We start from the raw sequence: 19,629 nt of genomic DNA on the forward strand, positions 1-19,629 counted from the left end.
ATAGAACAGCAAATCCTTTTAGAAATGGGAGCAAGCTCCCTGTTGATGCAAAGAATATTGGCCTGGAAGTCAGGAGACGTAAATTTTGATGCCAAGTTGGCCACCGTTATCTGGGTCATGTAGTTTTTCCATCCGTGCAATGAGTGAGACTAGCAGTTTCCTCTTGGTCTTGGATTATGTGCTTGTGAGGTACCAGAGTGAAGAGCAGTTTGTGGTGAAGGCAGTGGTGCAGGTCTGGTAGCCTGCTAATACTGTAAGGAAACAAGTCATGTAATTACTGAGGGGCAGCTTGGTTTCTGACAGAGGGATGTCCCTTTTACATCTCTGTGTCTCTACCAGTGCATACCCAATATTTTTTTCTTCTTTAAAAATATTTTCCTCTTATGGTCTCATTTAATGCCAGTTAAATCAAGTAAATCTTCATTTCTAGCTACTGTTTACTGTTTAATAGATGTGGTTTATTAAAAGACATTTGTAATTAAAATCTCATTATGTTTCACTAATTCCAGAATCCTTATTCTTATAGAAAATATAATCTTAAGGCAGATTTTTTCTTCTAGTGTTTAGAAATAGGTACCTATGATTTTTATAAAGTGACACCTGTTTGGGGGAAGATATCTACTCTTACTTCCTGTCTACCAGAGCTCAGCTTTTTGTTAAAGCCATCATTTACAGAGTACTTTCTAGGACCCAGGCACTGGGACTTTTCATGTATTGATTTACTTTAACCCACCCTGTGAGATTACATATTATTACTGTTCCCACATTACAGATGAGGAAGCAACTGAAGAACAGGGACATTGACTCATTTACCCAAGGTTTTTCAGCTAATAGAGCTGAGACTTGAACTCAGAAGCACTCCTTCCAGAGCCCACCTCTTAACCACGGTACATACTCGGCTGCCTGATAAGCAGTTACACCAGACTTCATTGTTGAAGAGTGGTGACTAGGCTGAGCTGTTCACCACACAACTCCAGAGGGCTGCTTTGAAAGCGTGGCCCATGTGAATGGGGCCCCCACTGAATACTCCAGAGTTAAACAAGCAGTAGCTGTTTCTAAGCCTGTGTCATTTTTTGGTATCTACTGACCATTCCTTGTTTCTGTGTGCATGTGCAGGCATGCATGTCTACATGGGCACATGCTTGAGTCATCACACACACACACTTTTGCACCTGCAAATACTCTTGCACAGTTCTGAGGTACATATCTTATGGCCATTTGCAGAAAACTGCTCAGTTCCAATCTTAATGTTCTCTTACCAATTATGTGTTAAAGCAGAATTGCTGACTTTTATAAGCATTTTGAGAACTTTCAATGTTTTATGGAACTTTTACTGTACTCCTTTTGAAAGTTAATACCAAGTAGTTTAGTTCAGAGGGAGACACTTTGGATGGGCCAGTAAACTAAATCCTGTGGCGTTGCATTGGCAAATGTGGACTGCAAACTAAAGTTGGCCTCTCTGCGGGGTGGTACTTGAATCCCACCACAAGGGTTTTTCAGGACAAGGATGGTACTCTCTGGCCACTCTGTTTCCCTGTACCTGCGGCTGGTACTGAGAGCAGTGACAAGAGAGTAGCAGCTATCTGGGCAATAGTTTTGTATCTGTAAGTTTGGTTGAATTTATTTTTCTCCTTAGGCAACCAGCCACAGCAAGGAGTGACTCCATATGGGCATCCTTCACACTTCTGAATCTGCAAGAGGAGAAGACATGATGTTTTATGTTTGCACTGAAAAACAGGAAATCAAATTTAATGCATTAGTCATCTTAAAAATGTCCCTTTGTTTTATCATTTCTTTGACATTTTACTATATTGTATGCTACATCTCACACACATACACACAAAAAAAGGTGTTTTAAACAAAAATCCAAGGAGAAGTTATGGTTTGGTTTTGTTGAACTCACCTTTAAAGTAGGTTTACAAATGTGAATCATGCAGGCAGGCCTACTCCCGGAAGAGTGTGCTAGCAGACCTTTTGAAATTGGTGCTTTTTTTGAATCTCACATTTCTAGAAAGAATGGATTATGATGGATTTAAAGTATTTATGTATTTCATTCATTAATGATGAAGTTGTTTTTTTTGTTTTTTTTTTTAATTTTATTTTCCAAACTCTGCTGGACCAAACTACTGATTTGAAAGGAATGTCAGATCTTGACAGAAACGTGACCCATTTATTCTGCATTCACCTGTGATGGTGAAATGGACATTTATTTGCATTGCTCTAATTTGAAATGTTTGTAATCTCATAAGCACTTTATAAACTTTGTTCTTATTTATGTAGGACTTTTCTTTGCTTTTGTTGTGGTCAAAAGGTGCTGAAACAGATTGTTGCTTAGTACTTAAACTTCTTAAACTAAGAACCTAAACCAAGGTTCCTGTGAGAGCCGCCCTAAGATGTGCGGAAACCTGTTAGAAGTAGCTGTACTCAAATTTGTTTTGAGGCAAGATCATTGACGAGAGTCATTGTGAAGGTACAACATGTACATCCTAAAGGCCTGAAAGAACTGCAGTGGAATCGTCCAACTATTTGTTGGCCAGTGTTGGTTCTCCTGAACCTTATGCCACCTTAAGGGAAAAACCCCAGCAGCTGGCTTGAGATTCCAGTGCTCACACTTGACATGTTTCCAGAGAATCTGGCCCCAAAGTCCAGAAGGCTCTGGTTTTCATACAAGGTGTATTTGCTGTTTATTTTGTATGGTAAGTATTTGCTATTTTGAATTTAATTATTACTGTCAGTGTCAGTCTTGGTTGTGTATTGCATATACTGTATTTATAAATTGGTGCAAAAAGCACAAATAAATTATACATCAAATTTATTATAAAGAAATAGTAACTATTTTAACTTTGTTCAAGTATGTGGTAATTTGCTCCTATTAGAGTAAAAAAGAAACCAGTAAATTATCAGTTTGTGTAACTTAAGAGTATTCCATATAATATTTTTTTAGATTTAGATGCATAAAATTTTGAATGTGAAAATTGCAGGGCATTTTAAAACATATGTGGGGGATATTTTCCCATGTTCTCTGTTATTTCATTTTCTTTTGCCATATGATTTTACATATAATATAGTCAAGCATACTGTGAATAGACTTGTCTATAATGAGCAGACCATGTAAATCTACTTTTTTAAAATCTAGCTAGTACAACTTTAGTAGACATTTTCTTTTGCAAATAATTTATATCTTCCTAGGTGAGTTACTCATTGCAAAGTTTGACTCATGCAAATGACCTCAAATACATGTCAGCTTACTTTGCTGTGGCAACATCCATGTGAACTGCTTTGTACACTGTGAAAATATTTCACTCCAGCCTGCCCATTTCGTGTTTACTCTGGGCTGGGAAAGACTTTGCCAAAACATTAAAAACCATTCTTTCCACTAAATTAACAGTCTGTCTGCTTTCAGAAGATATATCTGTACACATTTTTGCTGGTTTTGTATATCAGATTTTTTCCTCTCAAGAATCATACTTAGATAAGCTTATGAAGTTGTTTTATTCAAAGTAATATATCTATATAATGACTGCATTGGCAAAAGAACCGAAATGTAAATGTTGTGCCTAGTGAGTGAGTCATGTTTCATCTTTGTTATTTCTTTCCAGATTTCTTTGCCAGTTCAGTTTGAACCATATATTTTGTAGCTCAACATTGCAAACAACAGTAATACTGTTTTAAGAATGAGTGTTATAATTGCATAGCATTTGTATGCACTTTATATTTTGCAGAGGTGAGTTAAATTATTAATCATTTTGCACATGAAGGCTGTGGGGCATATCTGTGTTCTTTTTTTTTAGGTGAGAAAGTTAGTTATGCTAAGACTCTAATTCCAAGATTCTATGGAAACTTGAGGAATGCTATTTTACCCCTGCGCATTATAAAGAAAATAACTAGAATTACTTTAGTCTTCAGATTTTCTCCCTAGTAATTCTGTATCTTGAGAGGTTTCTTTTTTTTCTTTTCTTTTCTTTTCTAGCAAATGCATTCTTTTGCATTAAGATGGTCACAAGGGAAAGCCCTGTGGCAGAACCTGGTACCTTACCAGAGGAAATTACCTTAGAATAAGATGGAGACCCCAGCTCCCCTTAAAGGAAGACCTTGAAATCAAATAGAGTCAGCTATACCTATCAGAATTCGTGGATATAAGAAGCCCATAGACTCTCTTGTTTACACTGTAGGCTTTTTCCTAATAGGGTTGCATTTGTCATTGCATTTACCCTTCTTGGCCTGGAAGTAGAGGGAGATCAATTACAAAGAGTATCTGTGACCACTTCCAGCCACAGGGTACTAACATCAGACCTAAGTTGCAAGCAGGTCACATTTTAGGCTAGATGGGGCTAGCTGAAAGTCAGTGTGATGAAAACCCAAGGGCGCTATGCCACATGTCTCAAATGATTGGTTGGCAGGGGCTAACATATTAGTAATTCTCGGTTTTGTGCACTGAGATATCTAAGACCTATGGCATTTTTTTCCCATTTATAAAGCTCCTATAATTCCTAATAGGTGAATGTTTGAATAGATGCTGGAGAAATTACACTGGAAAACCCCAGCCCTAGATTTAGATAAGATCAATCATATAATATTCCCCAAATTAATTCAGGTTGAATTAAGCATGTAATATAAATTCAGTGAATTACAAAAAGCAACATTTTGTGTAGGATTGATCAGATTTTAAATACAGTGAAACTTCATTATATATAATAGATCTAGACCCTCCCATTTTCCCATCCCATAAAGAATTATTAATTAAATGAAATGCTTATAGAGCAATGATTCCTCCTCAGAAAAATTTCCTTATAAACAGCTCCAAACCAGGGGTGCCTGAGCTAGATTTTAAAGTTATAAAGAAGTTTCATTGTATTTTTAAAACCTTTTTAATGGGTGTATTTGGACAAAAGTAATCAACCCCCTTTTCACATTTTATGATGTGCAGTTATTACATTGCTTTTTACATGTGGAAAAGTGAGCCTGCATTTATTTTTTTTAAATGCAGTTATTAAAACATTTTTGTATTCCCCATCAATGAAAATTTTCAGTGTGAACAAATGGTGAATCATAATCAAGACAGTTCAGTGCTTATTTTCTGTAGGTTTTAGCAAAAAAATTTATAAACCACAAAATATTTATACATCAGGATGGTAAATTTACATAAAGAAGATTGCAGATTTAATATTTTCCATTGTCTCTGTTCTGAGTGCCATGCTTGTAACATTAATAGGAAGTGGACACTAGGCAACTGGTATTAAAAGTTCATTTTTTTACTGAAAAATTCAGGTACATTAGCCATTTGTTATTTTATAGTGGACTGTTTTAATGTTTATTGTTATTTGTTGGCAAAATAAAAGTGCCTTAAGTTAAAAGTTTGTTTTGAGATCCATTAAATAAATCAGTATCATCAGTTCATAATGCATTTATTTACAAGTCCTTTTATTTTGCATGTTCATTGTAAATTTAATACTGTAAATGTATTCAAATTCATTTACATGCCTATGGCTGCCTTTGATTAAACTTCTTTCAAAAAATAAATTCTGCCCACATGTTTATTTCATGTCAGATTACTTGAATATACGTTGCTGCATAATCACTACCAAGTGGATTCTTTGCTGTGCATTTGTATATCCCAGAATCAGAGGTTTGGGGATTCTGAATGACTAGGGTACCTTGTAAGTAAAGCTGCTCGCTTCCACGTGTCCTCTCTTTACTTGCTGTTGAGAGAAGGGAGTGGTCAGGCATCTCCCACGTGATTTCTGGCTTGGGAACTCCCAGGGCCACACAGTGGAGCTGAAAGGCTGCCCCTGTCCTGGTGACAATACTTCTGGGTGGACGATTTGTAATTCGGGGAGGGTAGGCTACAATCATTACTGGAACAGTAATCAGTGTATGACCAACACTATTTTGAGCCTTACAGATATAGTTGCCTCTGTCATAAGCTGTTGCTTCTTTGATGACTAATGTGCCATTGTCATGCAATATGTATTTCCCATTAATTTGAGGCCTGTCTACTACATAACCACTTGGCATAGTCCATTTGATATTTGGCTTAGGGATTCCATCAGACACACAATGCAGTGATAGAGACTCTCCACTGATGCCTTTTACTGTCCCTGGTGCATATGTAAGAATAACTGGCTTCTGGCCAATTTCTAATATGACTAATTTCTCAATATAGCCAACTTTATTCCTAGCTGCACAGCGATATTTTCCTGCATCCTCCCGAGTTGTTTTATAAATGATGAAAGAACCATTGCTTGCTATCAGATACTGATAGCTTTGTGGTCCATTGGAAAATCGTGTTCCATTTGGTAAAATCCAGATTATTTCAGGTGGTGGGTTACCATCAACAGAGCAGTTCAATGCTGTGGACTTTCCCAGTTGGGCAACTATTTTTTCATTAAATGGATTTCTGAATGTCGGTCTTCTCAGCATTTCCAGTACTTCTAACTGTACCACCAGCATGCTCTCTCCACCTTCATTTCGGGCCACACAGATAAAATCGGCTGAATCTGAAAGCCTCACATTCCTAATTTCCAAGGTTCCATTTTTATAGACTGTGATTCTGCTTCCATAGTATGGGGCTGTGAGGAAAATACTGTCTGGCATGATCCACATGACTTCAGGAGATGGTGTCCCTTCAGCTCTGCAGTCAAAGTGTTTTTTGGAATGTCTCACGGCTGTGGCTTTAATAACAGTTCTGTTTGTATACAGTCCATTGATTAATGGAGGTTTAGAGACAACATCCAGTTTGTACATTTTGGTGTCATCCCCACTGGGATTTCGGGCTACACATACGTACTCTCCAGAATCGAGCAGTTTCACTTTGTTGATGGTCAAAGACCCATTGACATGAAATGTGTACCTATCAATGGAGAAGGAAATCATGTCGTTGGAAGGCAGCAACCAAAATATTTTTGGTTTGGGATCGCCAGTGACCTCACAGTCAAGGACAGCTGTGTCTCCAGCTTTGATTCTCTTGTTGGTTTTGTTACCCTGCCTTATCCGGGGAGCAGCCGTTATAACTGTTAAGTGGACCTTCATTTCATCCTTCCCTAGGGTGTTCTGGGCATAGCAAGTATAATCTCCTTCCTCTGCTACCCCAACTTTGTTGAAGTATAAAGTTCCATTGTTGAAAAGGGTATATCTCCTGGTCCTGTGGCCACTGTCATCGGCTTGCATTGCATTGTTGATCATGGTTCCATCGGGCAAACTCCAAGATATCTCTGGCATTGGAGAGCCAGAAGCTTTGCAATCTACTTGGAAATCTTTCCCATGGAGCACTTGCTTTCTAAAATACTGCTTGTGGTCAATTTTGGCAGGTTTCAGTCTTAGGCTGACATACATCAGTATCAGATCATCCCCCATTTTGTTTCTTGCCACACACAAGTAGACACCACTGTCTTTTTCTGTTACTGATCCAATAAACAGGGATCCATTTGGGTAGACGTGGATCCGGCTGCCCATTCTAAGGAGAAAAGAGATTCATTTGAGTGTGCAGCTGTTAGTAATGAGGGAAACTGTTTTACTCAGAATTGTCTCCCTCTGCCCCAGCTTTATTGAAGCATGACCAATGAAAATTGTGTATCTTTGAAGTGTAGAACATGACATTTTATATATCTATATATACACATATACATTGTGAAATGACCACGATTAACTGGCATATCCATCACCTCATAGTTACCTGTTTTTGTGTAATTAGCTTTAAATCGTTGCAATAAAAATTAAAATTACTACCAGCTTATTGTCTTCTAAGTCATTTGCTGAAAGATGAAATTATTATCTAATTGAACAGCTATAGTTTAGTGCAAATAAGTAGTATTTCTCAGATGGAATTCAAATGAATCTCCGTTACACAGTAATTTTTTAAAAAAAAATCTTAATGATGAGGGACGTGCTAGAAATATGGGATTTCTAGACACCATAACTTCCTTGACCATTTCACATATCAAGTAAACTAATTGGATCCATAAACATGGTCATTTTATAATATATATAGGTAAGAAAAAAGCAAACTCGGTTTCTCAGAAAAGGTGGCAGACGATACTTTCTAAAAAGTTATTAGTAACAAAACAAGTATTGAATAATTTGGTTAGAAAATATATTCTAGTTTGGCTGGGCACAGCGGCTCTTGCCTGTAATTTCAGCACTTTGGGAGGCCAATGTGGGCAGATTACTTGAGGGCAGGAGTTTGAGACTAGCCTGGCTAACATGGTGAAACCCCATCTCTAGTAAACATACAAAAAATTAGCTGATCATGATGGTACATGCCTGTAATCCTAGCTACTCGGGAGGCTGAGGCATGAGAATCGCTTTCTAGTCTGGGTGACAAAAATGAAACTCTGTTTTAGAAAAAAAATATATTTTACTTTGTTATAAAGAGAATACCAACGCAGGTTTCCTTAGAAGGTTGTTGCAGCATCTGCCCTCTATGGGCAGCTGTAGAGTGACTGGTTTTTGCACTAGGTTGAGCTGTGTGGAATACCATTCTTCAGGTGTACAGTGGCGGCACAGTCTACCATTACCAAATTTAACCACCAGGTGGCAGATCTTTCCTGGTAAAACTAAATCTAGTTTTTCAGAAAGATCAATGGAGACTGAATTGGTGCTAAAAGTGCTATCAGGGATACCTATAGGAGAAAACATCTTTCTTATTTTTGGGCAACATGGGCTAAGCAGGTAGATAAATCTGGAGAGAAAAGTAAAAACTGTTTTCATAGCATAAGTGCTAACCAAGTCAAACAGTCTCAAGTCAATTTTCTCTCTCTCATTTTCTATTTACCTATTTATATTTTTTGAGACAGGTTCACTCTGGAGCCCCAAGCTAGAGTGCAGTGGTGAGATCACGGCTCACTGCAGCCTCGACCTTCCAGGTTCAAGCAATCCACCAACCTCAACCTCTGAGTAGCTGGGATTACAGACACATCTCACTATGCCCTCCTAATTTTTTTTTTGTACAGACAGAGTCTCACTGTGTTGCCAAAGCAGGTCTCCAACTTCTGGGTTCAAGTGATCCTCCCGCCTTGGTCTCCCAAAGTGCTGGAATGACAGGCGTGAACCACCACGCCCAGCCATCAAGTCATTGTTATTCTCCAGCAAAGGTAAGTATGGGAAGTATTATAGTAAAATATTAGGAAAAGTGTTTTTTTTTTTCCAAGTATGGAAGGAACTTCTCTGGCATATAAACCAAGGTAAAATCAACACGAATACACTTCAGAGGAAGGGAAACTGCCAGGTACTTTGCACTGGTTGTTTAATCTTGAAGTAATTCCCTCACTATACAGCTGAAAAATCGATATTTAGAGAGATTTAGTAACTTGGCTTAGGTCACAGGGCTGGTTCTCAAGCCTTATGCTTTCCACCATGCTATACTGGCATTCTTTCTTAATGCTTTCTAAAAGTATTGGTTCTTAAACTTGGCTAAACATTAAAATCACTTGTGAAGTTTAAAATAATACTGATATCTGGGTCTAACCTCCAGCATTCGACTTAATCTGTGTGGAGCATGGCTTAGACATCAGGATTCTTAAAATTTTCCAGATTAAAGGTTTCCATGTGCAGCAAAGAACCACTGTTCTAACTTGGTTCTCAATGAAGATCCCTCATCAACTGCATCAGAATTACATGAGGCCAAGTTTAAGATGCATATTTCCTGGCTTTGGTTTCCTGAAATTCTGCTTCAATAGGTCTCACCAGGGATACAGAAACCCACTCTTTAACAAACTTCCTGGCTAACTTATAAGCAGTTAAGTTTGAAAACAAGTATCAAATTTTAGCAACAAAATCACCTGGAGGGCTTTTAAGAATAGATTGCTTATTAAAACAAAATCTGAGCTCCTGATTCAACAAATTCCCAGACAATGCTAATCCTGCTGGTAGGGGGTCTTCCCTTGGAGAAACACTGGCTTAGAGTGATATCCCCTACACCCAAGATCTGATGCAACTGAAGATTGTGACATAGAAGAGACAGAACTATTGATGCTTCTTTTTATAAACTAGTATTTTTGAGAGAGATAATTTACTTCTGAAAATGGAAGATTTTTCAGAGTAAAAGAGGGAATTCATAATAAAGATTAATGCAGAGGCATCTTCAGCCTCTCCAAAGCACAAAACTCACATTTCAGAACTCAGCATTTAAAAATTATAAATCTACACAAATTTCAATTTAGGTGATTTTTGACGACATTTGAAAAACTTGAAAATTAACATTTACTTTTGAACTAAAGATCACAGGTTAAATTTATTAGCTGTATTCAGTATCAGCTCATATCATTAGAAAAATATCTTCAACCCCTAAGCATGAATACAAATTCACATTTACTATGTGTAATTTTTCTTGCATGGATGTTTTCTATTAATGAATAAACAGATATATAAGATGGAAATTCTCATCATTTTTTTTGTCATGTAATGGAAAAAACATTGTATAAAGTCATGCCGATTGCAAAAATAAAAACCTCATAAGCTATAATTATTGATTTTTGAAGATATAATTTAATTTATATAGAAAGCCAGCTATAAAATGAATATTGAGGCTGGGCATGGTGGCTCATGCCTATAATCCCAGCACTGTGGGAGGCTGAGATGGGCAGATCATGAGGTCAGGAGATCAAGACCATCCTGGCTAACATGGTGAAACTCCATCTCTACTAAAATACAAAAAATTAGCCAGGTGTGGTGGCGTGTGCCTATAGTCCCAGCTACACAGGAGGCTGAGACAGGAGAATGGCGTGAACCTGGGAGGTGGAACTTGCAGTGAGCAGAGATAATGCCACTGCACTTCAGCCTGGGCGACAGTGCAAGACTCCGTCTCAAAAAAAAAAAAAAAAAAAAAAGTATTCATATGCTTATAACAGATCAGAGAAAGTGTGTATTTGTATATATGTGTCTCATCACATCAGAGTGTGGGGGCCTGAATACATTTCACCTGGTGGAGGTCTTAATATTGTGACTTTCACAAAGTGCTTTGTAATTTTAGGAAAGAAAAAATTAAGTACTGATTATAATGAAGTTTAAAATGTCAAATAGGGGACTGTGACGAGTAAAATAATGGAGTGTCTCTCTCCAGAATCTCGACTGCATCACAAAAATCCCCTTCTCTGTTTTGTATAGAGAGAGTATGAATATATTTATACAATTATTATTATTATTATTATTTTTGAGACAGAGTCTCACCCTGGTGCCCAGGCTGGAGTGCAGTGTGCAATCTCGGTTCACTGCAACCTCCACCTCCCACATTCAAGCAATTCTCCCGCCTCAACCTCCCAAGCAGCTGGGATTACAGGCACCTGCCACCATGCCCAGCTAATTTTTTTTTTGTTTTTTTGTATTTTTAGTATAGATAGGGTTTCACCATGTTGGCCAAGCTGGTCCTGAACTCCTGATGTCAGGTGATCCACCTGTCTCAGCCTCCCAAAGTGCTAGGATTACAGGCATGAGCCACCATCCCTGGCCTACAGTTACTATTTTAAAACTGTACCTAGTATGGAGATAAACGAGATTTTTTATTCTGCCTAAAATATAAAAACCCCAAGAAGTTGATGCTTTGAGTTAAGCATGTGAAAAGAATGGTTTTCATATTCAAATGATCTCAAAAGATTAGGTTTTTCCGAGAGAGTTTCCTTTATGTCCAAAGTCTGTGTGCACTCGGAAACTGCTGCTAGCCTCACTGTCACTTTTTCCATTTCAGAAGCTGTACAGCTAAATAGATAAAGCAGATAATTCCAACCCAAAGGTATAGACTTACCTATGCTGCTGGTCGACCACAGCCTTGGATGGTAACCTCCACATTATTTGGGGTTTGGGTTCCCCAGTAGCTGAGCAGTTCAGTAGTAATTTGTCCCCAAAATTCACTTCAGTCCTTTTCTGAGATGCAACTTCTATCCTGGGGCTGGTCACTCGCTCTTCCATTGTAAGCATTACTACTCTTCGCTCTGAACCAGTGGTACTGGTAGCGATGCATTCGTAAGTGCCCCTGTCTGAAGAGGCTAGGTTTCTTATATACAAAGTCCCATTTGAAAATAAGAACAACTTGGAATTGGTAAACTGTAATGGTTTAACTTCAGTGCCATCAGAGAGGACCCAGTAAATGCTGGGCTCAGGAGTTCCTTTTGCAGTACAAGGCAGTTTTAAACTTTCACCCCACGTGCCTACAATGACTTGCCTCTTTTGCTCTAGAATAACAGGTGGTGCTGCAATGACTTGTATTTTAACCAGCAGGGAATCCTGGCCAGCTGGGTTGCTGGCCACACATTTGTAAAAGCCACGGTCATAAATACTGAGATTGTGGATGACCAGTGTTCCATCAACTGTCACCACGGCCTGCCTACTTCCCTGGGATGATTCTGAGACCACTGTTTGGTTTGCAAGAATCCAGGTAACTGTAGGGTTTGGCCTACCTTCTGCTCTGCACTTCAGTTCCACAGTGCTTCCAGAATGAACTGTGATCTCTTTGGTACGTCTCTCCAGGATCCTGGGAGGATAGGAAACCACAGACAAGGTGACACGTAGGTGGTCTGTGCCAAACAGATTGGATGCGGAACACAAGTACTGTCCACGGTCCTGAATTTCCACCCGCTGGATGGACAGGGTACCATTGGGGAGAACCTCCACCCTGCTATTCTGTTTCCTCTTAGATAAATCAAGTCCTGAGAAGAAAAAAGAAAATTATTGCTATAGGTCATCAAAGTTTAGATAGAAAACATAAAGCTATATTTTTGGGGGCTACTAAGAATACATTTAAATTAAAATGAAAGCCCAGCCCTGTGGCTCACTTGTATAATCCCAACACTTTGGGAGGTTGAGGTGGGAGGATCACTTGAGCCTAGGAGGTCAAGACTAGCCCTGGAAACATAATGTGACCCTGTCTCTATAAACATAAAAAATAAAATATTAGCTAGGTGTGGTGGTGTGCATTTGTCGTCCCAGCTACTCAGGTGGCTCAGATAGGAGGATCGCTTGAGCCCCTGGAGACATGATTGCACCAATGCACTCCATCCTGGGTGACAGACCAAAAAAATAAAAATAAAAATTAGGACATCTAGTCTTAAGATTGCTAAAATTATTCCTGGATTTTATTTTATTTTATTGAGATGGAGTTTCACTCTTGTCGCCCAGGCTGGAGTGCAATGGCGCGATCTTGGCTCACTGCAAACTCTGCCTCCCAGGTTCAAGCAATTCTCCTGTCTCAGCCTCCCGAGCAGCTGGGACTACAGGCACTCACCACCACACCTGGCTATTTTTTGTATTTTTTTTAGTAGAGATGGGGTTTTACCATGTTGGCCAGGCTGATCCTGAACTCCTGACCTCAGGTAATCTACCTGCCTCGGCCTCCCCAAAGTGCTGGGATTACAGGCATGAGCCACCGTGCACAGCCTGGATTTTTTTATTCACATAATTTTAAAGTCAGATGGTTCAACACAATAACCATTCTCTCTTTTTCAAATCATATTACTTTGAATCAGCTTTTGAGGCATTCTAAAAAATGATCTTAATTAACATATTTTAAGCCCTTCTGATGAGTGAAAATATGCCAGTGTCAAATGAGGATATTTATAGTTTCTGTGTCTTAGAAAAATTTGAAACTGATATTGATTCTTTGGATGTATAATCCCAAAACATAACAATCTTCTTGTTTTCTAACAAAAACTGAGTGTAAAGAAAAAGTTTCAAATACCTGATGGGACTCTGGTCCAACGAATGGTGGGCAGGGGATTTCCAACAGCTTCACAGGGAAGAAAGGCATCTGAGTTAGCTGGAATAGTAAAACTTGCAGCTTTACCTCCAACTATTCTGGGCTTTTCAAATATATTCCTAGACAAAGAGTCAAAGGGAAGGAGTTTGGAAGTTGTTGCTTCTTGAACTAGTTTCTTATCAAAGTCACTCTTCTGTCCATCCCAATCTGAAGCAAGAGTGGTGACCTCTGGCAGGCCTGTAGTGGTCAACATGCTTACTTCTGGCTTTTTGACTTTTTCAGCAATTTCTGAGTATAGTTTGTGCCAAAACTGTTTTTCTGCCCAGGGAGATGGAGTTAATTTAGAATTCTGTGATTTAATTGTTATTAGTGCTGGCATGGGAGTAGAATGTAACAGATTAGAGTAGATGAAGTGAGTGGTTCCAATTGTGAACTTGGCATTTGGGTAAGCCTTGGGAGATGTTGCAACCTCTGCTACTAATTGCTGTGATTTAGCATTGTGCCTTGAGGGTTCGTGCAGCTTGACCACTGCATTTGTCATAAGCCTGGAAATGGGAGTTTCCACGTTGTCAGTAACCGCTCTCTGAGTAAAGGGAGGGGAGATGGGAACTGGCATTAGAGGAGCACTGCTGCTCAGGAATGGTGGCATGGTTGAGTGTCTAATGATTGCCTTCCTAGTTGTGGTACTCTGGTGTGATTTGCTGGACAATGTTGTTTCAGAAGAAATTGTGCTCTTCAAAGTCTGAATACTCACTTGGGCTAGTTCTTCAATCACATCTGTCAGATTAAGAGTTCTTGAATGAAAACTGATTGTGCTTGAAATTCCAGTTGTGTTTTCTGGTGGGGAATGAGTGAATGCAGAGACACTGGGCTTGACTGAAATTTCAGCTGTGGTTAAAACAGGAGGCGTCATAGCAGTGGAAGTAGTGAAGCCAGAACTCTGGTCTGGAGAGATGTATGGGTCAGTCCTGTTCTTTTGAGGTTCCTGTTCTCTTTGTACTGTTGGTGTTCTGGATCTCTCTGTTTGGGTTTCATAAGTGATGACAGATGCAGGGAAGGTAGGAGTTGTTGCTGGTATTGCTGTTTGCATTGATATGATGCTTATTGTATTTGAGTCTTTGCTTATATTAGGGAGCATAGAGTTAAGGGGTGGGAAGGGAAGCTCCTTCATTGTTGGAAGACTTCCAGAATTGTGTGTTTTGGTGGTAGTGTGGTGAGTTGTAGTCAAGGTATTGGATGGAATTTGCATCACACTTGCTGAAAGTGTGGTGAAATAGAAGGGGGAGACTTTGCCTCTGGGTAAAGCAGGAGATGTTTTAGGAAGTATCACAGCTGTGCTTTTTTGTAAACTAACTTTATGTTGATTCCTTAATCTGCCTTTTGGGTAATGGTTATTTGCTAAGTTCTGATGCCAGGGAATTTTCCTTCTTGAAAACCTTGTAGTGGCTATAATAGTCATGGGTGGCTTGGTGATAGCATCTGAAAGTGACGATGTAGTCACTGAATCTCTTTTAGCTTCATTGGTGCTAGACACATGTGGGTAGCTGGCATTTACTTTGTGGGTTTTTTCCGTGGGTATGGATGTTGGGGCATACATCATGACTGCACCAGTTGGAGTCACTTGGGAAATTTCAGTACTGAAATATTTTATTGTTGGTGTTGTTTTCTCACTATCTACATTGGGTTTGTTCTCACGTAGTAATAGTGGATTCTGGACTAGAGTTGTAGACTCTTCTGTTGGGACTCTGGTAATGTCAGTTTTGGGGAAGGTGATGGGAGCAGCACTTGGAAAAGACAATGCTGCTATAGCAGTGGCGAGCCTCTCCCCAGGAAGACAGGGCAGGCATGTCACATTGAACACTGTGGCTGAGAATGCAGTAGTGCTTTTCTCAGAAGAACTGCTGGTTGTTGACCTAAAAATGCTGTATCTATGCCGTCGAAGAACTGGAGTTCTATATGGGCTGATAATCCGCCCCTTTCCGCCAATTTTCCTCCACCTCCCAAAGCGTCTGAACAGTGGGATGTTAACTGTACTATTTCTAGGGATCAGAAACTGAGAATGAGCAGCTCTCTGTGGATCTAAAGGGAACATGGAGGTGCTAAGTATTTGAGTAGTGTGAGAATAGAAGTGATTGTGTCTGGGCTCACTGACTTCTCTTACAGATGTTTGATGACTATTTGTGGTATTTACTGACTCTAATAATACTTTGTTGGTGGTGCTATTAAGCATTTTGACATTGACATCTTTGATCATAGTCCTTGCTGTTATTGGGGGTGCTCTTTGGAAATGCTCCCTTCCTCTTCCCATCTGGTCAGAGTCCTGAAATTCAGTTGCTCCAGGTAGTAGTGGAAAGACAGTGGATGAATGTTGATTGGGTGTGCCTTGCATTTGGCTTGACATGGTTGGGTTTATATTCTTTGACATGGCTAGAGTTTTAATAGCAGTAGATAGTTGGAAATCTATGGGTTCTTCAGGTGGTAGTATTTGTGAACTCACAACAGGAGAGAATTCTGTGTCAGAAGTTATGTTTGTCATAGGACTATCAGATACTGTTCTGGAGTCAGCAGTCACTGTCCTTGCTAGAAGGTTCGAAGTTTTAGTGGCCAGGACCATAGATTCCTCATGTAGAGTAAGCATGCCTGAGGAATCGTCTTCTTCACCAGGTATGTTTGGGAGTTGGGTGACCATTGGGGGTGGGCTTACTGTGGTATTTTCTCGCTTCTCTGGCACAGCATTCTTTTTAGCTTTCTCCAGCAGTGCTTCCCAGTGTTGTGGGTCAATTCTCCTAGCAGAGGGAGGGAAATGCCTCCTATTCTCCCTAAAACGTCTATGCATTGAATCTCCACGTCGCTGGAGTATTAATTCCCGATAGTTTTGCCTCTTACTTGTGCTTAAGGCATGTTTTCCAACCTCAGCCTCCATCGGAACAGATGTATGGAGTGGTGCACCTGGTGGCCCCTTAAGATAAGCAATAGGATTGGACTCATCAAATCCAGATCCCTCTATTTCTGCATCATGCTCCAAGGGCCTTTGTCCTTTCATCTTGACTGAAACGTGGAAAATCAAAAAATCAACCCCTGATGGGTTGGCTGCCACACAGCGATAATAACCTTGGTCTTCTGGGGTGGCATGTAATATTCTTAATGTTCCATTGTTAAGAACTTTCTTGTCTCTTGAAGACTGATAGAGCACAGTGTTTCCTGGAAGAACCCAGCTAATAGAGGCATCTGGGATACCAGTAGAATGGCATGGAAGATCAAGAGTTTCACCAGCAAAAACTGTGTGATGAATCCCATTTCCCTGATAGGCTTCAACAGAAGGTTCTACCACAGTTATCCTATAGGTGAGAATATCTGCATCATCATAATTGCTGCTTATACAGTGATATATGCCTGTGTCAAAACTATCAGCCATCTGGAGTTCCAATTTTCCACTTTTGTCTATTAGTATCCGTCCATCCTCACTGACATAAGGGGCTCTCACTTTACTTCCATCAGCTAGAAGCCACTCCAAGTGTGGGGTGGGGTCTCCTTGGCCTGGGCAGTTCAGGCCAATGGTTCCACCTACCAAGACAGTATGTTCCAGCTTAGTATTATTATCCCTTGAAATCATAGTCCATTTGTGTTTCACTGGCCTCATCTCTGCTCTTGGTAAAGTGATTTGAGCATCACTGGAGTACTGGATCTGTAATGTACTGAGTGTAGTGGCAGTTCTGTTCAGCTGCAAGGAAATTTGGTCTTGCATTAACCAAGAGGGATCTGCTCTGAGATCTGCCTCTATGTTGGTAAAAATATCTTCAGGCTTGGGAGCCACCTGCTTATATTTGTAATAGAGCTGTGGTGTTTCACTAAGCAAGTGACTCCTTTCTAGTATCAGAGGAGATTCACTGTACAAAGCCAGAACTTGCCACATTGGCTGAATGTGACCGTAATCTAGGTTGCATACCAAAAATGTTGAAAATGAAGTATTTAGCACGATGTAGTCATTTTCTTCAGTGAATGCAATGGGTGATATCCTTGAGGGCTTTTGAATACTACAGACCATGTTAGCTTCATTTCCAGACTGGTCTGTCATATTCAAAGTGAGGGAGCCAAAGGGTGCCATGAAACCTTGGAGAGAGATGAAAGCAGAACCACTGTCTTCCAGAATAGTCAGGCTCTTTGATTTCAGGGATGAGTCAATGGTTGGCTTGGCACACTGGAAAGCTGCAGCTGAGACCTTAGCTAAGGGCTTGCCTTTAGAAGTCCTAGGGTTCATGCAAAGTGGACATTGCTGAAGACTAGAAGGACTTCTATCTTTTTTGCATTTTATTACATCTGGAAAATAATCACAATTGAGTTATCAGTTGTGACCTCTTTATGAATTGACATAAACATTTTGAAGAAATAGCTTTTGCTAGAAGCTGAAACAATTTGGAAATTTTAGTGTTCAATAGAAAGTTCTCTGATTTTTTGCTTCTGAATTGATTTTTTAAAAAGCTTTTGTCTGTATACCCTGCTACAACATAATATGCATAGACACAGGATTTGTCTGTCTTATTCACTGCCGTATTTCCCATGTTCAGCAAATGACTGACATATATTTGGTACTCAGTAAATATTAGTTGAATGAGTCATATTTTTTATCTAGGGAAACAAAATGATATGCTCATGTTTGTCAGTTTTTATTAATAACAGTTTAGTTCTATTTCTTCATTTTAACATTTTAAGATGACCACAGGACCTCATTGTTCTTTAAAAGAAAAGCTGTTTGTTAAAGAATCATTTATAATTCCTTGGATATCATTTAAAAACCCAAGTTTACTCCCATTATCCAAAAGAATATTGACTGAATTATAGGGTATCTTGACCTGGTCTAACTTAGTAGCAATAGGAATTAAGAGAAGCAGATGGACGCAGGAGACAATGAAGCAGGTAGAACCAATCAATAGGAAGTGAGGACTGACTGAATATGGACAGTAACTAAAAGGAAGGGTCAAGGAAGACTCCGTTTTATGACTTTGGAAACTGGATGGTTGATGGTCCCCTTGGATGAGGCAGATGCACTGGAGGAGGTTCAGATTTAAGTGGGAGGGAAGAAAATTGTGCCAAGGTAGTGGGGAGGCCCATTAAATGTCTGACATTCTGGCAAAGTCAGAGGTTGCAAGTCTTACAGTACTAGAACCAGCATTATAAGGACCAGCATTTCTAAGTCATAGGTGCCTCATCTGTCAAATATTTGGATATCACATACCATTTAAAAGCTCTGCTGTGGTAAGCCTATTTAAAATGACTGGTCACTTGAATACTTGGTAAGAGGTATAGACTTTTCCCTTACACAAAATACAGCCTGAGACATCCATGCTCTTCCATGTAGTAGCTCTTATATGATGCACTGGAGACAGCACTTAACAAAAGCATTGCACTTCTTAGAAGATCTAATTTGTCAGAGTGGCTAGATAGGGTCTGTGTGCACATGTTCTCTCAAAGGCTTAAGAAAGTCACTCTGACCAAAGACACCAAACTCTTCTGTGTGTACTACAGTGTGACAGGTAATATCACAGATGCCTGGCCAGTCAGCATTCTTCAGCAAATTTTATAGTCTAAACCTATGCAGAGGAGGAGGAGGCTGGCAAGTTGGAAAACCTTTGAACAATCCTAAGAGTTGCCGCCCAGCTGGGCGCAATAGCTCACGCCTCTAACCCTAGCACTTTGGGAGGCTGAGGCAGGCAGATCACCTGAGGTCGGGAGTTTGAGACTAGCCTGACCAACGTGGAGAAACCCCATCTCTACTAAAAATACAAAATTAGCCAGGCATGGTGGCACATGTCTGTAATCCCAGCTACTCAGGAGGCTGAGGCAGGAGAATCGCTTAACCTGGGAGGCAGAGGTTGCGGTGAACCAAGATCGTGCCATTGCACTCCAGCCTGGGCAACAAGAGCAAAACTCTGTCTCAAAAAAAAAGAGTT

At 39.7% G+C, this 19,629-nt stretch overlaps 2 protein-coding genes across 4 annotated transcripts in view; one reads left to right on the forward strand and one right to left on the reverse strand.

The window, feature by feature from the left end:
• Positions 1–5,508, forward strand: part of MED12L (mediator complex subunit 12-like) — a 353,697-nt gene extending 348,189 nt beyond the window's left edge. Inside the window, exon 44 of the mRNA XM_011958966.1 lies at positions 1,637–5,508. Coding sequence (XP_011814356.1) covers positions 1,637–1,689 — 53 coding nt within the window. The 3' untranslated portion in view covers positions 1,690–5,508. The remainder of the gene's footprint in view (positions 1–1,636) is intronic.
• IGSF10 (immunoglobulin superfamily, member 10) overlaps positions 5,285–19,629 on the reverse strand; it is a 22,333-nt gene continuing 7,988 nt past the window's right edge. Inside the window, exons 4-6 of one of the 3 annotated variants that reach the window (XM_011958957.1) lie at positions 13,664–17,998; positions 11,735–12,635; positions 5,285–7,453 (exon numbers count right to left, since the gene is read on the reverse strand). In XM_011958957.1, coding sequence (XP_011814347.1) covers positions 5,545–7,453; positions 11,735–12,635; positions 13,664–17,998 — 7,145 coding nt within the window. In that variant the 3' untranslated portion in view covers positions 5,285–5,544. Of the gene's footprint in view, positions 7,460–9,315; positions 9,354–9,463; positions 9,517–11,734; positions 12,636–13,663; positions 17,999–19,629 lie in introns of those variants that run through there. The other 2 variants (XM_011958958.1, XM_011958959.1) reach the window with 2 other exon arrangements.

This window comes from Colobus angolensis, unplaced genomic scaffold, assembly GCF_000951035.1.
Source record: "Colobus angolensis palliatus isolate OR3802 unplaced genomic scaffold, Cang.pa_1.0 Scaffold48, whole genome shotgun sequence".
Lineage (NCBI taxonomy): Eukaryota > Metazoa > Chordata > Mammalia > Primates > Cercopithecidae > Colobus > Colobus angolensis.